The 21,971-nt window shown below is 55.5% G+C and overlaps 1 protein-coding gene across 1 annotated transcript in view; it reads left to right on the forward strand.

Moving 5' to 3' along the window:
• The first annotated feature begins 841 nt into the window (after nt 1-841).
• The window catches only part of lamb4 (laminin, beta 4), a 34,146-nt gene continuing 13,016 nt past the window's right edge, over nt 842-21,971 (forward strand). The window contains exons 1-24 of the mRNA XM_030096196.1: nt 842-912; nt 2,485-2,696; nt 5,189-5,321; nt 5,872-5,945; nt 7,807-7,995; nt 8,073-8,136; nt 9,105-9,406; nt 9,811-9,934; nt 10,005-10,193; nt 10,298-10,453; nt 16,415-16,518; nt 16,594-16,673; nt 17,573-17,750; nt 18,322-18,450; nt 18,541-18,729; nt 19,466-19,578; nt 19,773-19,884; nt 19,982-20,177; nt 20,312-20,455; nt 20,525-20,756; nt 20,827-20,984; nt 21,116-21,340; nt 21,506-21,723; nt 21,807-21,903. Coding sequence (XP_029952056.1) covers nt 891-912; nt 2,485-2,696; nt 5,189-5,321; nt 5,872-5,945; nt 7,807-7,995; nt 8,073-8,136; nt 9,105-9,406; nt 9,811-9,934; nt 10,005-10,193; nt 10,298-10,453; nt 16,415-16,518; nt 16,594-16,673; nt 17,573-17,750; nt 18,322-18,450; nt 18,541-18,729; nt 19,466-19,578; nt 19,773-19,884; nt 19,982-20,177; nt 20,312-20,455; nt 20,525-20,756; nt 20,827-20,984; nt 21,116-21,340; nt 21,506-21,723; nt 21,807-21,903 — 3,640 coding nt within the window. The 5' untranslated portion in view covers nt 842-890. The remainder of the gene's footprint in view (nt 913-2,484; nt 2,697-5,188; nt 5,322-5,871; nt 5,946-7,806; nt 7,996-8,072; nt 8,137-9,104; nt 9,407-9,810; nt 9,935-10,004; nt 10,194-10,297; nt 10,454-16,414; nt 16,519-16,593; nt 16,674-17,572; nt 17,751-18,321; nt 18,451-18,540; nt 18,730-19,465; nt 19,579-19,772; nt 19,885-19,981; nt 20,178-20,311; nt 20,456-20,524; nt 20,757-20,826; nt 20,985-21,115; nt 21,341-21,505; nt 21,724-21,806; nt 21,904-21,971) is intronic.

Genomic DNA, 21,971 nt, shown 5'->3' on the forward strand with positions numbered 1-21,971 from the left:
CAGATCCAGACAGGAGAACCTGGGACTCAGATCCAGACAGGAGAACCTGGGACTCAGATCCAGACAGGAGAACCTGGGACTCAGATCCAGACAGGAGAACCTGGGACTCAGATCCAGACAGGAGAACCTGGGACTCAGATCCAGACAGGAGAACCTGGGACTCAGATCCAGACAGGAGAACCTGGGACTCAGATCCAGACAGGAGAACCGTGTTCCGGACCAGGAACTCTGCAGGTTCAGCTCTGAGTCCTGCGGGATCCAAACCGCCTGAGGCTCGTCCTGTTCCTGCATGCTGCCGTGTGGGGGCGGGGCTTCAGGCTTCAGGGGGCGGGACTGTCCTGTAGGAAATCCAGTATGGACTTGAAACATGTCTTGAAACTGACGTCCTGGATTTGTCCCACAGGGGACAGCAGGTGAGGACGGAGACGAGAAACGAAGGAAGAGGAACTGAGGAGACGAGCAGAGAACCAGCCTGAGTCCACTCCTCAGTCCACACCGGGAACCCGCTGCACCTCCAGAGACCTCCAGAGTCCACCAGAGTCCACCAGAGACTTCCATAGACCTCCAGAGAACACCAGAGACCTCCAGAGACCTCCAGAGACCTCCAGAGTCCACCAGAGACCTCCAGAGACCTCCAGAGACCTCCAGAGACCACCAGAGACCTCCAGAGACCTCCAGAGTCCACCAGAGACCTCCAGAGAACACCAGAGACCACCAGAGAACACCAGAGACCTCCAGAGACCTCCAGAAACCACCAGAGACCTCCAGAGACCTCCAGAGACCACCAGAGACCACCAGAGACCTCCAGAGACCTCCAGAGACCTCCAGAAACCACCAGAGACCTCCAGAGACCTCCAGAGACCTCCAGAGACCTCCATTTGTCCGACAACATGATTTTTATCTTTTTGATTGGTGAGTTCAGCTCCTGTCTCCTCTTCTTCCTCCTCCTCTTCTTCCTCCTTCTCCTCTTCTTCCTCCTCCTCTTCTTCCTCCTCCTCCTCTTCCTCCTCCTCCTCTTCTTCCTCCTCCTCCTCCTCTTCTTCCTCCTCTTCTTCCTCCTCCTCCTCTCCTCCTCCTCTTCTTCCTCCTCTTCTTCCTCCTCCTCTTCTTCCTCCTTCTCCTCTTCTTCCTCCTCCTCTTCTTCCTCCTCTTCTTCCTCCTCCTCCTCTCCTCCTCCTCCTCCTCCTCCTCCTCCTCTTCTTCCTCCTCTTCTTCCTCCTCCTCCTCTTCCTCCTCTTCTTCCTCCTCCTCCTCCTCTTCTTCCTCCTCTTCTTCCTCCTCCTCCTCTTCTTCCTCCTTCTCCTCTTCTTCCTCCTCCTCTTCTTCCTCCTCCTCCTCTTCCTCCTCCTCTTCTTCCTCCTCTTCTTCCTCTTCCTCCTCCTCTTCCTCCTCCTCCTCCTCTTCTTTCTCCTCTTCTTCCTCCTCCTCCTCTTCTTTCTCCTCTTCTTCCTCCTCTTCTTCCTCTTCCTCCTCCTCTTCCTCCTCCTCCTCCTCTTCTTTCTCCTCTTCTTCCTCCTCCTCCTCCTCCTCTTCCTCCTCCTCTTCTTCCTCCTCTTCCTCCTCCTCCTCCTCTTCTTCCTCCTCCTCTTCCTCCATCTCTTCCTCCTCTTCCTCCTACTCCTCTTCTTCCTCTTCCTCCTCCTCTTCCTCCTCCTCTTCCTCTTCTTCCTCCTCCTCCTCCTCTTCTTCCTCCTCCTCCTCTTCCTCCTCCTCTTCTTCCTCCTCCTCCTCCTCTTCTTCCTCCTCCTCCTCCTCCTCTTCTTCCTCTTCTTCCTCCTCTTCTTCCTCCTCCTCTTCTTCCTCCTCTTCTTCCTCCTCCTCTTCCTCCTCCTCTTCTTCCGCCTCTTCCTCCTCCTCCTCCTCTTCTTTCTCCTCTTCTTCCTCCTCCTCCTCCTCCTCTTCCTCCTCCTCTTCTTCCTCCTCTTCCTCCTCCTCCTCCTCTTCTTCCTCCTCCTCCTCTTCTTCCTCCTCCTCCTCTCCTCCTCCTCCTCCTCCTCCTCCTCCTCCTCCTCCTCCTCCTCCTCCTCCTCCTCTTCCTCCTCCTCTTCCTCCTCCTCTTCTTCCTCATCTTCCTCCTCCTCTTCCTCCTCCTCCTCCTCTTCTTTCTCCTCTTCTTCCTCCTCCTCCTCTTCTTTCTCCTCTTCTTCCTCTTCCTCCTCCTCTTCCTCCTCCTCCTCCTCTTTTTTCTCCTCTTCTTCCTCCTCCTCCTCCTCCTCTTCCTCCTCCTCTTCTTCCTCCTCCTCCTCTCCTCCTCCTCCTCCTCCTCCTCCTCCTCCTCCTCCTCCTCTTCCTCCTCCTCTTCCTCCTCCTCTTCTTCCTCATCTTCCTCCTCCTCCTCCTCCTCTTCTTCCTCCTCTTCTTCCTCCTCCTCCTCTTCCGTAGTGTAAATGACCTTTGACCTGTTGGCTCATCAGAACCATCAGAACCTGGTCTCTGGAGGTTCTGCTGTGGTTCTCTGACTCCGCCTCCAAACCGTCTCCTCAGCGCTGCTTCAGCCGGCTCACCTGCAGGCTCCCCAGGACCCCCAGGTGGCCCCGGTTCCCCTGGTCCCCCCGGTCCCCGAGGACCCGTGCCCCGGGGGCCCCTGTACCCCCCAGCTGGGAGACCTGATGCTGGGCCGAGCGTCTCGGCTGTCCGCCTCGTCCACCTGCGGCCTGGAGGCGCCGCAGGACTACTGCATCCTGGGATACCTGCAGGTGTGTGTGTGTGTGTGTGTGTGTGTGTGTGTGTGTGTGTGTGTGTGTGTGTGTGTTCTTGTATTTCTATCCTTGTTGGGGCCAAATGTCCCCACAAGGATAGCAAAACGTGGAACGACGTGCCTTGTGGGGACCTTTTTCCGGTCCTAAGTAGGAGAAACAGTGTTTTCTTGACCATGTTGTTGTTACTGAAAAAGTAAAAGGTCAAAAACATTTCTTTAGGGTTAGGCTTTGTTGTGGTGTGGGTTAGGGTTAGGGTAAGGGTCAGGGTTAGGGGCTAGACATGAATGGGAGTCAATGGGCGGTCCCCACAAGGATAGAAATACAAGACTGAGCGTGTGTGTGTGTGTGTTGTGGTCTTATTGTTCTGCCGTTGACAGGATACCGTTGCTCGGTTGTGTGTCAAATATTGTTTCTTCTCTTGTGTGTCTCTTCAGGCGAGCAGCTCTGGTTGTGAGTCTTTGTAGCTCTGGTTGTGAGTCTTTGTAGCTCTAGTTGTGAGTCTTTGAAGCTCTGGCTGTGAGTCTGTGTAACTCTGGTTGTGAGTCTTTGTAGCTCTAGTTGTGAGTCTTTGAAGCTCTGGTTGTGAGTCTTTGTAGCTCTGGTTGTGAGTCTTTGAAGCTCTGGTTGTGAGTCTTTGAAGCTCTGGTTGTGAGTCTTTGTAGCTCTGGTTGTGAGTCTTTGAAGCTCTGGTTGTGAGTCTTTGTAGCTCTGGTTGTGAGTCTGTGTAGCTCTGGTTGTGAGTCTGTGTAGCTCTGGTTGTGAGTCTTTGTAGCTCTGGCTGTGGCTTTTTCCACCTCTGACTTTGGAGAGTTTGTCTTTCGGGTCTGACGGGTTCTTGGTTCTCTCTGGTTCTGATGGACTCTCTCTCCGTCTTTGACTTTGAACCTGGTCTGGACTCGGTTCAGGTGACCTGGACCTCTAAACAGACCTAGACCAGGGTCTGATGGGTTCCTGAGTTGGAGGACGTTCCTCCTGTACCAGAGAACCGCCAGAGCCGCCATTTCGTCCTGTTAGTTGTTTGGTGCACCGCTTCAGCCGCCGATAGTCCCGCCCACTCTCTGATGTCATCAGCCACGCCTCTTCTGGACAGGGAGGCCTCCGCCAGAGAAACGTTCCCGCAGCTCCTTCTGTTGACAGCAGCTCCCGCTGGGCTAGCTTGCGTTGCTTCTTGGTGCGTTCCGGCTCTCGCGCAGTCATCTGCGGTTCGCCGCGTCTCGGCAGCGTCGCCGCGCCGAGCGTCGCCGCGCCGAGCGTCGCCGCGCCGAGCGTCGCTGCGCTGAGCGTCGCCGTGCCGAGCGTCGCTGCGCCGCGCCGAGCGTCGGCTGTTTGACGGTCCGTGCTTCCGAGCCAGAGGCCGATCCCGGCCACAGCGGCGCTCTCATGACGCCACGCTTCTCTGCACTGCGAACTCCACGGTCTCCAGATCGATGTGAGTTCTTGTTTGCGTTTTTTGCCGTTGCGCTGCGTTTGCAGTCTCCAGTCTCCGTCTTAATGGACCCTGAATGTTTAGATGTGGACCCTGTGGACTCTGTCTGCCCCGCTGGTCTCCACTGGGACACGGAGGTCCACTGCCCGTGAACGCTGCTCTGTCTTTTTGCTGTTCAAGGTTAGGCCTCTTTTCCTGCCGGCGTTGTCCAACTTCTTCAACGCGTCCGAAGGGTTTTTCCCGCCGTCTGTGAAGAGCAGGGTGTCATCGGCGTAGCGCCTGTCGGTGACCTTTTGGCCTCCACTGCGAAGCCGAACTCCTCCAGCTCGGCTTCCCTCACCACCCGAGCGAAGCGGCGCGGTGAGACGGTGCAGCCGGGCGGACGTCCTCCCTGAAGCGAACGCTGATGCAGACTGCTCGTCCGTCTCGTCACTGCAGCGTCTTCCATGTAAAGATTCTCAGCAATGTGTCTCGGAAGCCCCGTGTCCAACCCCGTGTCCTCAGGTAGCTGGACAGGGCCTGGCGTGTCGAAGGCCTGACTGTAATCCACCAAGAGCAGGAACGCTTCCAGATCTCCAGCATCCATTTTCTCAATGAGCAATCCTGGACGGCCCGGTCCCTTCCTGTCCCTTCCTGTCCCTCCCTGTCCCTTTCTGTCCCTCCCTGTCCCTTCCTGTCCCTCCCTGTCCCTCCCTGTCCCTCCCTGTCCCTTTCTGTCCCTCCCTGTCCCTTCCTGTCCCTCCCTGTCCCTTCCTGTCCCTTCCTGTCCCTCCCTGTCCCATTTGTCCGGCAACTCGTCTTCCATCTTTCCCAGCAGCTCCTCCTGCTGCTTTGTGACAATATTTATTTGACGCATCCGGTCTTGGAGCGAACTGGGTTCTACTGGGTTCTACTGGGTTCCAAGAACAGCTCCTCTTCCAAAGGTTCAGACCAGATCCCCGTTATTCCAGACTTTCTGACTGTAGTGATGGACACGGAATCAAACCTGGACTCTGCAGACCCCTGGTGGACTGTCTAGACCCTGATTGCCCTCAGGATCCCGGTCCTTGTCTCGTGTCTCCAGGAGGACCAGAAGTGTTTCGTGTGTGACTCCCGGGTTCCGTTCAGCTACAGTCAGACCAACAGCCACCGCATCGAGAACGTCATCGCCACGTTCCACCCCGACTGGAAGACCAAGTGGTGGCAGTCCGAGAACGGTGAGTCCCAGACCCGGTTCCACGGCAGCACCGCGGTTCTCACCGACAGAACCCGGAGAACAGTACGCTGTAAACCAGGGGTGGGGAACCCTGGTCCTGGAGGGCCGCAAACCTGCATGTTTTCCATGTCTCCCTGCTTCAACACAGCTGATTGCAATGAGGCTCGTTATCTGGCTTTCTGCTGGACTTGGCCATGAATCTTGATTCGATTCAGGTGTGTTGAAGCAGGGAGACATGGAAAACATGCAGGTTTGCGGCCCTCCAGGACCAGGGTTCCCCACCCCTGCTGTAAACACTGGAGAACCCGGTCCTCTGGACACAACACCCAGTTGGACTGTTATTAAACTGACTGTTGGTTCTAAAACTACCAAGTCCAGGAGTCTCTAGACTGGGACCAGGGCCAGGATCAGGAGTCTCTGGACTGGGACCAGGACCAGAATCACGAGTCTCTGGACTGGGACCAGGACCAGGAGTCTCTGGACTGGGACCAGGACCAGTTTTTGGAGACTCTCTGTAAACAGGCTGAACCACTGAGGGTCTGTTTCTGCAGGAGTCCATCAGGTCAGCATCCAGCTGGACCTGGAGACCCTGTTCCAGTTCAGCCACCTGGTCCTGACGTTCAAGGTAACCCTGAGAGAAGCTAGAGCTAATGAGCTAATGCTAACCCTGAGAGAAGCTAGAGCTAATGAGCTAATGCTAACCCTGAGAGAAGCTAGAGCTAATGAGCTAATGCTAACCCTGAGAGAAGCTAGAGCTAATGAGCTAATGCTAACCCTGAGAGAAGCTAGAGCTAATGAGCTAATGCTAACCCTGAGAGAAGCTAGAGCTAATGAGCTAATGCTAACCCTGAGAGAAGCTAGAGCTAATGAGCTAATAGGTGCGTTCACGATGGCAAAGCCAGAGGTAGACGGAGCTAGATGAAGCAGACGGCGCAGCCGTGGGGCGGAGTTATAAGTCTGCCTCCAAGTCGGACAACCCTATGTTCTCCATGTTGGTGTTTCTCATGACTCCACTGTGGGGGGTGTTTACAGGCCCGTCGTCCGGGGTGGCAATGACCCCCCCCCCCCCCCCCCCCCCCCCCCCCCCCCCCCCCCCCCCCCCCCCCCCCCCCCGCCTGTGACTCCTTGCCCCCCCTGGCTGTCAGAGGGGTGATTTTGTTTTTCTTATTAAAAACAAAAGAATTCATAATTTCTTTTGTGTGTCACATTGTGTTAAATCATATTCAGTTAACTGAAATGAATACAATTTAAAAAAAACAAAATAATTTTAAGTTACTTTTGGCTTCTGTCATGTGAAGCGTGCTGCTGCAAGTGCCACCAGGCATCAAGGGGGGCAGACTGCCTCGCCCCCTCAGTCCAAAAAATTAATAAATAAAGTTTTCAGTCTATTTTGTGCTTAAAAAACAACAGCAAACTCCACTGGCTTGGTCAAATCAATATGAAGTGTTGTGCTATTCAAAATTCCCAAAAAAAAAAAAAAGAGGAGACTCCAGCTCTACTAAAGGTGAGGGCTGGTTATTTTATCATTTGTTTTATTACTATTTGTGCTTTTTAGCAATGTGATTAATGATCGAATGTTGTTGGACACAGTAGAACAGGCCTCTGATCTGTGGATTCTGTCTTTGTGTTGCTCCGTTACTTTTTCGCCCCTCCCCCCCCCCCCCCCCCCCCCACACACACACACACACACACACACACACACACACACACTGGGCTGGAGCCGGGACTGGGTGTTTATTTATGCAAATAAAGCGCGTTGTCATCAAACTGATGACGAGTGGGCTCGGGTCCAATCCCCTGCCTGTATGAAACAGAGAGGTGGGCCAGGTAGCCGCGGTGAGTTGCTCTCCAGCAGCTCACGCGGCTACCTCTGTGACCGATCTCGTTTGGGTCTCGCGAGTTTTCGATGCCCTACGTGGGTCCTACGTATCAGTGACGCCGGGCCAAATCTGGGCGGGGCGGCTCAAAAGTCTTAAAGATCTGCCTCTGGCTTTCTCATGTCAAACGCACCTAATGCTAACCCTCAGAGAAGCGAACACATGTTGATGACGTATTTGTTTTGAAGCGCTGATTGGCTGAAGTGCCTGTCAGTCAGAGGAGGAACCGACGCCCCCTGCAGGAGGTTTCTATGGGCTCCTGTCCAGACTGAGCTTAACTCCAAATCCAGATGTGGATGAGGAGTGGGGGGGCTGCTTTACCAGGCTACCAAGAAATGTCTCCACAAATGACATTGTGCCTGGTTTTCATATGCGTGCGTGCGGGGTTTCATATGGTCGTGGGGACATTTTGTCTCCACGACCATATGAAACCCCGCACGCACGCACACACGCACGCACGCACGCACACACGCACACACGCAGTTCCTGGATGGGACCCTCCTGTTCTGCAGTGGACCGGGACCGTCCTGGTCTGCGGGGGACCGGGACGCTCGTGTTCTGTGGGGGACCGGGACCCTCCGGGACATGACCCCCCTCCTGGTTCTGCAGAGCTTCCGGCCCGCCGCCATGCTGGTGGAGCGGTCCCGGGACTTCGGCCGGACCTGGAAGGTCTACCGGTACTTTGCGGAGGACTGCTCGGCCCACTTCCCGGCGGTGCCGTCGGACCCGGCCTCCAGCGTGGACGACGTGGTCTGTGACGGCCGGTACTCCGGGCCGGAACCGTCCACCGACGGAGAGGTGAGCCGCGTCCCACCAGAGAACCGGACTAGTCCAGCACGGCCCTCATGATCCGCTTTCTGCTGTCGGTCCACCAGGTGGTTCTGAAAGCTCTGGATCCAGTGTTCCACATAGAGGATCCATACTCACCAAACATCCAGGGTGAGTAGATCCAGAATGCGAGTCAGTAGATCCAGAACAAGGCTCAGTAGATCAAGAATGAGGCTCAGTAGATCTACAATGAGGCTCAGTAGATCCAGAACAAGGCTCAGTAGATCCAGAATGAGGCTCAGTAGATCCAGAATGATCTACAATGAGGCTCAGTAGATCCAGAATGAGGCTTAGTAGATCCACAATGAGGCTCAGTAAATCCAGAACAATCTACAATGAGGCTCAGTAGATCCAGAACAAGGCTCAGTAGATCCAGAATGAGGCTCAGTAGATCCAGAATGAGGGTCAGTGGATCCAGAATGAGGCTCAGTAGATCCAGAATGAGGGTCAGTGTGTAACACTGCCCTGGTGTTCACCAGTTCCAGTCTCTGTGCTCTAAAGGTCCAGGAGGATCGACTCGGATCAGCTGATTACTGACCAGGAAGCCGGCTTCATTCTGACAGGAAGCCGGCCGCACGGCGCGGTGAAAAGAGACATCAAAGTGTCTCTTAAAGTCCACACTCCCACAAAGTCCCCGAGTCCGAGACGCCGCCGCCCCCCCAGGAGAGGACTGTGTGTTGGCGGATCTGGACTCGCAGCCCCGAACACAAACACAGCAGAGACATGAGACAGAAGGTCCAGTGGGGGGGTGGGGGGGGGTCCAGACCTCAGGAGCAGAAGGTCGTTGCCGTGGAGACGACCTGGACCGCAGCAGTCCACAGTGAGGCGGATGGCGTTGGGAAGGGGGGGGGGGGGGGGGGGGCAGAGCAGCAGTCCTCTGGTCTCGGGTCCTCCAGGGGGAGTTCTGAACTCCAGGGGTCCAGATGCAGTCAGCTGGTCTCTGGTTCTGGTGGACGGATCTGTTTGTCCTTCCTCTGCTTGGTCCTCAGCGTCTCACGCTCCAGCGTCCTGATCGGTTGTAGTGCTATAAGGGGAGGGTAACGCTGCTTCCTGATTGGCTGTGGTCTTCCTGCCGCCAGACCTGATCACGGTGACAAACCTGCGGGTGAACTTCACCCGTCTCTTCACGCTGGGAGACACCCTGCTGCGGCGGCGCCGGGACCCCCAGGACCCCCGGGACCCCCAAAACCCCCAAGACCCCCGGGACCCCCGAGACCCCCGAGACCCCCGGGACCCCCGGGACCCCCGGGACCCACGGGACAAGTACTACTACTCCCTGTACAGCATGGTGGTTCGAGGAAGCTGCTTCTGCAACGGACACGCCAGCCTGTGTGGACCGGTGGACGGGGGACGGGGGGACGTCTTCCAGGAGCCCGGCATGGTGAGGACCGCCTCCGCCCGCCTCCACCCGCCTCCGCCCGCCTCCGCCGCCTCCGCCCGCCTCCGCCCGCCTCCGCCCGCCTCCTCCCGCCTCCGCCCGCGTCCGCCCGCCTCCGCCCGTGTCCGCCCGCCTCCTCCCGCCTCCTCCCGCCTCCGCCCGCGTCCGCCCGCCTCCTCCCGCCTCCGCCCGCCTCCACCCGCCTCCGCCCGCCTCCGCCCGTGTCCGCCCGCCTCCGCCCGCCTCCGCCCGCCTCCGCCCGCGTCCGCCCGCCTCCGCCCGCCTCCGCCCGCGTCCGCCCGCCTCCTCCCGCCTCCGCCCACCTCCGCCCGCCTCCGCCCGCGTCCGCCCGCCTCCGCCCGCGTCCGCCCGCCTCCGCCCGCCTCCACCCTCTGCTTGTGCCGCAGGTCCAGGGCCGGTGTGTGTGCCGGCACCACACGGCTGGAGAGAACTGCGAGCGCTGCGCGGACTTCCACCACGACTCCCCCTGGAGGCCCGGAGGGGAAGCGCACGGCGCGGACGTCTGCAGGAGTGAGTGTTCTCCGTGCTGACCTCTGACCTCTGGCGGCGCCCGTCTCACGCCGCGGCTCCGTCCTCTCAGGGTGCGACTGCCACGGACACTCGGACTCGTGCCACTTCGACCCGGCCCGCTACCGGGCCACCGGCGGCGCCAGCGGCGGCGTCTGCGACGACTGCCGCCACGACCGGACCGGGCCGCAGTGCGAGCGCTGCCGGGACTTCCTGTACCGTGACCCGACGAGGGCGGAGCACGACCCGCAGGCCTGCATTCGTGAGTGTCCAGACCCAGAGGAGACTTCCTGCAGAACCAGACCCTAGTTCCAGCCTGGGACTGTGAGCCGGTCCTGTTGGTAACCCGGGTTCTCCTGGTTCCAGCCTGCTCCTGCCCCCCTGCCGGGTCCCGGGCCGGCGGTCTCTGTGACCCCCGGACCGGCCGCTGCTCCTGTAAGCAGAACGTGGACGGAGAACGCTGCGACCGCTGCAGGACCGGGTTCTACGGTCTGAGGGAGGACGACCCGGACGGCTGCCGGGGTCAGAACCACTCTACACACTCTACACACTGCTACACACTCTACACACACTATCAATCAATCAATCAATGTATTTTTGTATAGCCCAGTATCACAACAACAGCTGCCTCAGAGGCTTCAAGATGTTACATTGATTGGTAAAAGTAAAAACAGTGAATAAGCATAATGTTAATATGACAAATTCACAGTAACGAGACAAAACGAAGCAACCACCGCCTTAGACCCTCACATCCGGCAAGAACAAACTCCAAAAACCCAGTGGGAAAAGAAGAAATGTTGGGGAGAACCACAGTATGGAGGGATCCCTCTCCCAGGGACGGACAGCTTTGGCAACAGCGAGCATGAGACAATAAGGAGTAAAGCCTAGGACTATGTTGAGGACAGTCCGTTGGACGGTCCAGCACAGGAACCATGGATCCCAGAGGTAGAACTGAAGCCAGTCCACGGGCAGGACCGACAGGAGTGTCCTCCCGGTCTGGACGGAGCTTGTTCGTAGGCCCTCGTAATAGTGGAGTCAGCAACTGAAACTGGAGAAGACTCCCCCTCGAAGGGGGGGGCAGCAGGTGAAAAGCAATGAACGGACTAAAGGGAATAACATTCAGACATTAGAGGACAGGGCTCAGTGCACCGTACTTCCCACAGCATTCTAGCTCCTAGGGCAGCTTTGTGGATAGTTTAGTATTTAAACTAGTGTTCAGTTAGTTTAGTTTAGTTTAGTTTAGTTTAGTTTAGTTTAGTTTAGTTTAGTTTAGTTTAGTTTAGAATCCCTAGCTGACCTGATCATAGGCTGCATCGAAGAGAAATGTCTTGAGCCTCACCTTAAATGTGGAGACTGTGTCTGCCTCTTTGACACCACTTGGAAGCTGGTTCCATAAAAACGGTGCCTGATAGCTAAAGGCTCTTCCACCTAGTGTCCATTTAGAGACTCTAGGAGTCACCAGTAACCCTGCATTTTGAGAGCGAAGTGCTCTGATTGGTTGATAAGGCGTTAAAGCATCTTGGAGATAGGTCGGAGCCATCCCATTTAGGATTTTGTAAGTGAGGAGAAGGATTTTAAATCTAACTCTAAACTCGACAGGAAGCCAGTGAAGAGATTTTAGAACGGGAGTAATGTGTTCACGTCTTCTAGTTCCAGTTAATAATCTGGCGGCCGCATTTTGAACCAACTGAAAGTTTTTTAATGCACTTTTTGGGCAGGCTGCGAGAAGGGAGTTGCAGTAGTCCAGTCTAGTGGAATCAAATGCATGGATGAGTTTTTCTGCATCGCTTCTAGGTAGAATGTTTCTTATTTTAGCTATGTTGCACAAGTGGAAATATGCTGTTTTACAAGCCAGGTTGATGTGTGCTTTAAAGGAGACATCCTGATCAAATAAGACCCCGAGGTTCCTGACAGTAGAGGAGGAGGATACACTGACGTTATCTAAGGTGATAATCTGTTCAGATAGACACTCTCTCAGTTTATGGGGGCCTAGTATAATGACCTCTGTTTTGCCAGGATTCAGACGGAGATAGTTCGTAGTCATCCAGGTTTTAATTTCTCTGATACAGTCACTGAGTCTGTCTGTTTGATTAGTTTGATCAGGTTTCATAGATAAATACAGTTGTGTGTCATCTGCATAGCAATGAAAATTGATATCGTGACTTCTAATTATGTTCCCTAAAGGAAGCATATATAACAGAAATAAAACTGGCCCGAGCACGGACCCTTGAGGAACCCCATAACTGACCTGGGAGCACGGTGAGGACTGTTGGTTAACGTGAACAAATTGGTACCTGTTAGATAAATAGGATTTGAACCAGCAGAGGGCTTTTCCTCTGATGCCGACCTCACATTCTAACCTCTGCAGGAGAATATTGTGGTCGATTGTATCAAAAGCTGCACTGAGGTCTAAGAGAACCAGGACTGAGACTAGACCTGCGTCAGCCGCCAATAGCAAGTCATTAGTGACTTTAACTAACGCAGTCTCAGTGCTGTGATAAGCTCTATATCCTGACTGAAATTTCTCAAATAAACTATTGTCCTGTAGGTGGCGGTAAAGCTGTTTAACCACAACTTTTTCCAGGACTTTTGAAATAAAAGGCAGATTTGATATCGGTCTGTAGTTGGCTAGAATATCAGGATCAAGATTAGGTTTTTTCAACAGTGGTTTGATTACTGCGAATTTAAATGACTGTGGCACATAGCCATTTTCTAGAGACGTATTTATTATAGTTATGATCATATTTAAAATAACTGGAAGAATATCTTTGAAAAGCTTAGTTGGAATTGGATCCAGGAGACAGGTCGAAGTTTTAGAAGACATTACAATTGAAGTAATCTCAGCTCCATCTACTAATGAGAAACTATCTAGTATTTCAGGTATTTCAGGTGGAGGCAGTGGCTGGATTCCCTGAGCTTGATCTGAGGAAAGCGCTTCACTGATTTTACCTCTGATGGTTATGATTTTATCATTAAAGAATTTAAGAAAGTCATGGCAGTTTAAAGATTCTGGGATTACTGGTTCCACTACAGTATGACTGTTTATCAGTCTGGCTACAGTGTTGAACAGAAACCGAGGGTTATTTTTGTTTATTTCTATTAAACGAGAGTAATATAATGTCTTGGCTTTAAAAAGAGTTTGTTTATAGCTTAGCAAGCTACATTTCCAGGCCTTCAGAGATTGTTCTGATTTAGATTTACGCCACAGTCTTTCTAATTGCCGAGTTTTTTGTTTGAGAACACGGGTTTCAGAATTAAACCATGGAGCAACGCGCCTGGGTCGATTGGTTTTCAGCTGCAGCGGAGCCACTACGTCAAGGGCAGATTTTAGTGAGTGCATAGCACTGTCAACAAACTGATCACTATTATCACCACTGGTCAATAAGCTCATTTCTGTGAGTTCACAAGATAATGCAGCAAATGCAGGCTGGATCAATTCTTTGTACCGAGCCACAGATTTTTCAGATAATGTCCGTATCAGCTGAATTTTATCTTTTCGAGCAGAGTAGTCTTCAATCAAAACCTGAAAAGTAATCAAAAAGTGGTCTGAGAGTATGGGGTTCTGAGGGAGAACATTTAGGTCCCTGACCTCTATCCCATATGTTAAGACCAGATCCAGGGTGTGCTTGTGACTATGAGTGGATTCATCAACATTTTGAGTGAAACCGATACTATCTAATACTGCAATAAACGCATTACTCAGACTGTCACCAGAATCATCCACATGGATGTTAAAGTCACCTATTATAAGGATCTTGTTATGAGTCAATACTATATTGCTTAAAAACTCTGAGAACTCAGTTAAAAAGTCAGAGTAAGGACCAGGAGGTCGATACACAATAATTAATAGCACAGCTTTTTGATTCTTCCAATTTGGACAAGTAAGCGTTAGTATTAAGCTTTCAAAAGAGTTGAATTTAACATTAGTTTTGGGTTTAAGAAGAAGACTGGAGTGGGAAATCACTGCCACACCTCCACCTCCACCTGTTGATCTAGCTGTTTGGAAATTAACATAGGTTGGAGGGGTACATTCATTGAGCCTCACATAATCATCTTGCTGAAGCCAAGTTTCTGTTAGAGCAAGGAGATCAATGTTATCGTCACCGATAAGGTCATTTACTAACAGAGATTTAGTGGAGATTGCTCTAATGTTTAGTAGACCACATTTTATGTATTTCCTACTGGAAGAGTTATTCTGTCTCGTACAGGTGTTAAGCTTTTTACCCATTGACTTTTTTCTAATGCTTTGAGCACTATGGACAGACACAGTCTCTGTTAGCCTAGGTAAACCTCCATGCTCGACTTGTAAAAATCCGGGAGCAGGATTAGTGACGGGATCAACAAGATCAACAGAGGAGCGTTCTACAGGACTGCTCTGCGCCCGGGGCTCATAGCTGGATTGTCAATTTAGAGTACGAAGCCGATCAGCCATATTGTGAGCTAAAAGGGCTGCACCATCCAAAGTTGGGTGGATGTCGTCCCTGCGGATGAGCCCAGGCTTTCCCCAGAAGGTGCACCAGTTGTTTAGAAAAATAACTCCGTTTTCCTCACTCCATCTAGACAACCAGTGATTGAATGATGAAAGTCGGCTATACATTTCATCATTGACCAAATTGGGCAGGGGACCAGAGAATATTACGGCATCAGACATCGACTTAGCCAATTCACACACCGAGGCTACTTGTAATTTGAGCACCTCTGATTGTCTCCGCCGGGCATCATTACCGCCTGCGTGAATCACGACTCGACGGAATCTCCTACCTTCCTGTTTTAAAAGCCTAAGGTTCCCCTCGATGTCCCCCACTCTGGCCCCCGGGTAACACCTAACCTTCACCGCTGGCAGCTTCACGTCTCTAACTATAGAGCTGCCAATCAGCAGCGTGTCCAGTTCAGCCGGCGTGTCGTCGCTGAGGGGAGAGAACCTATTGCAGACGTGAAGCGGTTCTTGGAGTGCTACGTGGCGGTGCTTAGCACTAGCCTTCCTCCGGACTGTCACAAACCGGTCCTGGTCTTGCCCCGGCTGCTCGGCGAGACGCTGCGGGGCTAGGCTTGCTAACACTCCTCTCACTGCGGGAGCGGGCTGCGAGCCCTGCCGCTACCTGGCTTTAGCTAGCGCTGCCCTGCCCCTCACATCTGCGCAGCCGCTCCTCTAACTCGGTTACCCTGGCCTCCAGCGCTGTCAATACACTGCACTTTACGCAAATACCCCTATCGTCCAGGGAGGCAGGGTTCTGACTCAACACACGGCACACTGACCAGGAAAGAAAAGAAGACAGAGGGGAGGACGCCACAGCGGTCCCGGCGGACCAAGCTAGTTAGCACGCTAAGCTAGTTAGCGAATTGTTGATTGCTTCGTGAATTAACAGTAACAGCAAGAGAGAGACAGAGAGAGACAGCGAGCACTTCAGTCGCTCGCAGGATTCAGCAGCACGGAAAACACTCAGCGGAGTGACGTCAGCCGGAGGTGCACAACCTCTGCCTCCTCACACTACACACTACACACTCTACACACACTACACACTGACACACTCTACACACACTACACACTGACACACTGCTACACACACTACACACTGCTACACACTGACACACTGCTACACACACTACACACTGCTACACACTCTACACACACTACACACTGCTACACACTCTACACACACTATACAGTCTACACACTGCTACACACTGACACACTGCTACACACTGATACACACACACACACACTCCCACACACTCCGGTTTGTCTTTCTATAGTTGTGAGGACATTCATTCACACAATGCATTTCCTCGGCCCTAAGTTAACCTTAACCTGACCTGAACCTGACCTCAGCCTGACCTGAACCTGACCTCAGCCTGACCTCAACCTGACCTGAACCTGACCTCAGCCTGACCTCAACCTGACCTGAACCTGACCTCAGCCTGACCTCAGTTTGACCTCAGCCTGACCTCAGCCTGACCTCAACCTGACCTGAACCTGACCTCAGCCTGACCTCAGCCTGACCCGAACCTGACCTCAGCCTGACCTGAACCTGACCTCAGCCTGACCTCAGCCTGACCTGAACCTGACCTCAGCCTGACCTCAGCCTGACCTGAACCTGACCTCAGCCTGACTTCAGTTTGACCTCAGCCTGACCTCAACCTGACCTCAGCCTGACCTCAACCTGACCTGAACCTGACCTCAGCCTGACTTCAGTTTGACCTCAGCCTGACCTGAACCTGACCTCAGCCTGACCTCAGCCTGACCTGAACCTGACCTCAGCCTGACCTCAGCCTGACCTCAGCCTGACCTGAACCTGACCTCAGCCTGACCTGAACCTGACCTCAGCCTGACCCAAAGACCCCGTCTTCCCGCTCAGACGACTCACTATTTGTTGTGAGAACCCGGCAAAATGTCCTCACAGTGGTGGTGTTCCACCAAGACCTGGAACTCACACACACACGCGTGTGTGTGTGTGTGTGTGTGTGTGTGTGTGTGTGCTGCAGAGTGCTCCTGTCACCCACTGGGCAGTGTGGGTTCCTGTGATCAGCTGACTGGAGCCTGTCAGTGTGAGCGCTGGGCCACCGGGGGGCGCTGCGACCGCTGTGTGGTGAGTCCGGAGGGGGCGGGGCCTCGGGGGGGGGCGGGGCTGTTCCCAGACCGACCGCTGCCCCTCCTGTTCCAGGACGGGTTCTGGGGTTTGGGATCCTCCGGGTCCAGATGTTCTCCCTGTGACTGCGACACCGGCGGAGCCCGGGGAACCTCGTAGGACTAACCCGCCACACACACACACACACACACACACACACACACACACACACACACACACACACACACACACACACACACACACACACGCTCAGTCTTGTATTTCTATCCTTGTGGGGACCGTCCATTGACTCCCATTCATGTCTAGCCCCTAACCCTGACCCTTACCCTAACCCTAACCCACACCACAACAAAGCCTAACCCTAAAGAAATGTTTTTGACCTTTTACTTTTTTCAGTAACAACAACATGGTCAAGAAAACACTGTTTCTCCTACTTAGGACCGGAAAAAGGTCCCCACAAGGCACGTCGTTCCACGTTTTGCTATCCTTGTGGGGACATTTGGCCCCAACAAGGATAGAAATACGAGAACGCACACGCTCACACACACACGCACACACACAGGTTTGTATTTCTATCCTTGTGAGGACACTCATTGACAGAATGCATTTCCTAGCCCCTGACCCTGACCCTGACCCTGACCCTGACCCTGACCCTGACCCTGACCCAGACCACAACACAGCTGAACCCTAAAGAAATGTTTTTGACCTTTGACTTTTTTCAGTAACAACAACCTGGTCAAGAAAACACTGTTTCCCTCATGGGGACCGGAAGAAGGTCCCACAAGGCACATCGAGCTGGTTTTCCTATCCTTGTGGGGACATTTGGTCCCCACAAGGATAGCAAAACGTGCACACACACACACACACACACACACACACACACACACACACACACTCAACCCGCTGCACTAACATTAACCTGTAAACCAGCTAACTTTACTAAACCAGCGGAGGACTGACTAACCTGTTCCCCAGCGTGGCCCGGTAGCCCGCGAGCCGCTCACCTGTCGGTTCTCCTCGGTTCTGTCAGTTCTGTGTGTCGGTTCTCGTCCAGGTGTTCCCCGGACGGACAGTGTGACTGTTTACCCAACATGATTGGTCGTCGCTGCTCGGACCCCGCCCCCGGGTACTTCCTGCCCTCACTGGACTACTTCCTGTATGAGGCGGAGCTTGCTGCACCGCTGCCGAGCAGAGGCCCCGCCCCCTCCACTCCTCCGCCATCCTCCTCTTTGGTGTGTAACAATAACACACTGTGTGTGTGTGTGTGTGTGTGTGTGTGTGTGTGTATTTACTTGCTGTGTGTGTGTGTGTGTGTGTGTGTGTGTGTGTATTTACTTGCTGTGTGTGTGTGTGTGTGTGTGTGTGTGTGTGTGTATTTACTTGCTGTGTGTGTGTGTGTGTGTGTGTGTGTATTTACTTTCTGTGTGTGTGTGTGTGTGTGTGTGTGTATTTACTTGCTGTGTGTGTGTGTGTGTGTGTGTGTATTTACTTGCTGTGTGTGTGTGTGTGTGTGTGTGTGTGTGTGTGTATTTACTTGCTGTGTGTGTGTGTGTGTGTGTGTGTGTATTTACTTGCTGTGTGTGTGTGTGTGTGTGTGTGTGTGTATTTACTTGCTGTGTGTGTGTGTGTGTGTGTGTGTGTGTATTTACTTTCTGTGTGTGTGTGTGTGTGTGTATTTACTTGCTGTGTGTGTGTGTGTGTGTGTGTGTGTATTTACTTGCTGTGTGTGTGTGTGTGTGTGTGTGTGTATTTACTTGCTCTGTGTGTGTGTGTGTGTGTGTGTGTGTGTGTGTGTGTGTCCAGCTGAACCCGGGGGTGTTGCCTCAGTGTGAGCAGTACTTCAGGGACCAGGGTTACGACTTCCGGGTCTCTGAGGGCCGGGTGGTTCTGGTCCGGCGGACCCGGTCCGGTCCTCGCCGGCGCCGGCAGCAGGTGGAGACGCTTCGGCCAATCGCAGGAGGACGCGGTGGGTTCCGGCCAATGGGGTGAAGGTTCCCTGAGAACTGGTGTGGTTCCCCGCAGCGGAGCGGGATCCCCCTGGACCCGGGCCAGGCCCTGCAGCTCATCCCCCGGGGTGCGGCGCCCGGCCAGACCGCCACCTGGACCGGCCTGGGACTGGTCCGAGTGCTGGAGGGGGCGGGGCTTCGCTTCGCCGTGGACAACCTGCCGTCGTCTCTGGAGTACCGGGTGCTGATCCGGTACGAACCAGAGGTGAGCAGAACCGCGTCCAAGTCTACTAGAGTCCTGCAGGCTGGAGAAGTCCCGGTCCAGAGACTCAGTGGTTCTGGTCCCGGTCCAGAGACTCGGTGGTTGTGGTCCTGGTCTAGAGACTCGGTGGTTCTGGTCCCGGTCCAGAGACTCAGTGGTTCTGGTCCCGGTCCAGAGACTCTGTGGTTCTGGTCCCGGTCCAGAGACTCGGTGGTTGTGGTCCTGGTCTAGAGACTCGGTGGTTCTGGTCCCGGTCCAGAGACTCAGTGGTTCTGGTCCCGGTCCAGAGACTCGGTGGTTCTGGTCCCGGTCCAGAGACTCGGTGGTTCTGGTCCTGGTCCTAGTTCTGGTCCTGGTTCTGGTCCTGGGCTGATGTTGAGGACTGGTTCTAGGTACGGACCTCAGGACGGACTTGTGACTGGATGAGACACGGTTCCCGCTGACGTTGTCCGGTTCCTGCCCCGCTGTGCCCGGGTTCCCTTCAGCAAAGCTCAGTGTTCCAGCTGGTGTTCTGTCAGCGTTCCTCCTGTCGGCTCCAGAACCGGTGACGGTTCTTTCCGTTGTCGGACCTTGGCTCGGGTCTTGGGACCGGCGGCTTGTCGGGAACGTTCTAGAGAGAACGTGAGGTTCCACGGCGGAGGAGGAGCTCCGGGTCCGGGCGGCGGCGCCGGGAGCTCGGCCCTGACCGCGGTTCCTTGTCTGGTTTCCGTGACGCTAACTCCGCCTCCATCCTCCACAGTCTCCGTCTGATTGGCTGGCTTCGCTCAGCGTCGTCACCGTGTTGCCGGGCGACGGCGGCTGCGGCGGCCAATCAGCAGGCAGCCAGACGGTGACGCTTCCTGGAAACTCCAGGTGGACAACAGCTTCACACACACACACACACACACACACACACACACACACACACACACACACACACACACACAGAACCATCTCATGGAGATTCTGGATCCTCAGATGTTCTCGCCTCGTGTGTCTCAGGTCGATGTTCTCAGTGGATCACCGGGTTTGTTTGTTTGTTTGTTTGTTTGTTTGTTTGTCTGCAGAGGAGCTGTTCTGGGTTCTCCGGTGTGTTTGGACGCAGGAGGCCAGTACTTCCTGGACGTGGTCTTCAGCAGGCGTCCCAGTTCTGACGGGTCTCACATCCTGGTGGACTCTGTGAGGAGGCCTCCGCTGCAGAACGCCGTCTCCGTCCAATCACAGCTCACCGTCTCCGTCCAATCACAGCTCACTGTCGGACGCCATCTTGTTACAGATGGACCTGATCCCCAGCGTGGAACCGTCGCAGGACTTCTGCTCGCCTCCTGACCCCGCCCCCAACCCCGCCCCTGACGCGTCCCGCCGCTCCCGCTGCGTCGGGTTGGCTGCGGACCTAGACCCTCAAGACCGGGACCGGGTCTGTGACGGACTCGTCAAGAGTGTCTCAGCACGAGTCCACAACGGAGCCACAGGTGAGGTGGCGGGGCGGGGTGGGAGGAGGCTGGGCGACAGGTGGGCGGGGCTGGGCAGGGGGCGGGGCAGGGCGGGTGGGGCGGAGCGTCCCCCCGGGACACACCGATGTTTCATTCCTTGTTCTTGTCCTCAGCCTGCAGGTGTAACGTGATTGGCTCTCTCGGCCCCACCTGCAGTAAAGTGGGCGGAGCATGTGAATGCAAAGCCAACGTGATTGGTCGATGCTGTGACCGCTGCGCGCCGCTGACCTACGGCTTCGGAGCCGACGGCTGCCAACGTAAACCACCGTGACCCCGCTTGATTGACCTCTGGTTGACCTCTGGCTGACCTCTGACCTCTGTTCCAGGCTGTGACTGCGACCCCCGTGGCTCCGCCTCCAATCTCTGCCATGAGGTCGGAGGTCAGTGTGCCTGCCGGCCAGAGGTGACGGGCCGGCGCTGCGACCGCTGCCAGAGAGGATTGTGGGACTTCCCGCGGTGCCGGCCGTGCGAGTGTAACGGCCGGTCGGAGGAGTGCGACGGGCAGAGCGGGGAGTGCGCGCAGTGCCGGGAGCACACCACCGGAGGGCGCTGCGACAGGTCAGCGGCGGCGCACGCCCGCCATTCGCTGCACTCACTCTCTGACCACACGGCTGTGCCGCGCCTGCAGGTGTGAGGACGGTTACCACGGCGACCCGATGTCCGGACGGCCCTGTCAGCCCTGCCTGTGTCCCGATGTCCAGAGCGGCGAGCGCTTCTTCGCCACTTCCTGTCGCTACGACGCTCAGTCTCTGAGCCTGAGCTGCGTCTGCATGGAGGGCCACACAGGTAGGAGCCGCCGCGCCGCCGTGGAGCGCTGCGGCATCGCGCCGTCACGCCGCCGTCACGCCGCCGTCACGCCGCCGTCACGCCGCCGTCACGTCGCGGCGCCGGGTCTCAGCAGCCTCCGCCTCCTGCAGGGCCGCGCTGCGACCGCTGCAGCCCTGGTTTCTATGGCGACCTGAGCGTGCCCGGCGCCCGCTGCCAGGAGTGTTCCTGCAACAACAACATCGACCCGGCGGACGGCGGCGCCTGCGACGGCGTCACGGGCCGCTGCCTGCACTGCCTGCACAACACCACCGGGCCGCGCTGCCAGCACTGCAGGCCCGGTTACTACGGCGACGCCGCCGACCAGGGCTGCAAGGGTGAGCGGCGACACACACACACACACACACACACACACACACACACACAGACAAACTGGCTCAAACGAGGGGTCTCCCGGATCTCCTGGATCCTTTATCTGATGGATCCTGGATCTCCTGGAACTCTCGAGTCCAGTTCCTCTTTGACGTCTGTTTTTTTCCCAGAATGCTCCTGTGACCGCAGAGGGACTCAGGTGACCCAGTGTCCTCTGGGAAGTCCCTGTTTCTGCGACCCGGGGACGGGCCGCTGTCCCTGCAGGACGGGGGCGGCGGGACACCTGTGCGCCGAGTGCGAGGACGGGTACTGGAACCTGGACGGGGTCTCGGGCTGCCAGCCCTGCGGCTGCGACCCCGCCAACTCCGTCTCCAACGTCTGCCACAAGGTGGGAGCCTCCGGGGCGTGCGGCGGGAGGGCGGGCCGGCGGGCGGGTTCGAACCCCGGCGCTGACCCCCGTCTGTCCTCCAGGTGACGGGACAGTGTCCCTGTCGGCCCGAGTTCGGAGGACGGCAGTGTGACGAGTGTGGAGAGAACCACTTCGGGAACCCGGACCTGCAGTGTGTCTGTGAGCTGCTCCACCCGACGCTCCACCCCCACCCCCACCCCCACATCCCACTGCACCCCCAGCCCCAC

Source organism: Salarias fasciatus, chromosome 7 (genome assembly GCF_902148845.1).
Source record: "Salarias fasciatus chromosome 7, fSalaFa1.1, whole genome shotgun sequence".
Taxonomy (NCBI): domain Eukaryota; kingdom Metazoa; phylum Chordata; class Actinopteri; order Blenniiformes; family Blenniidae; genus Salarias; species Salarias fasciatus.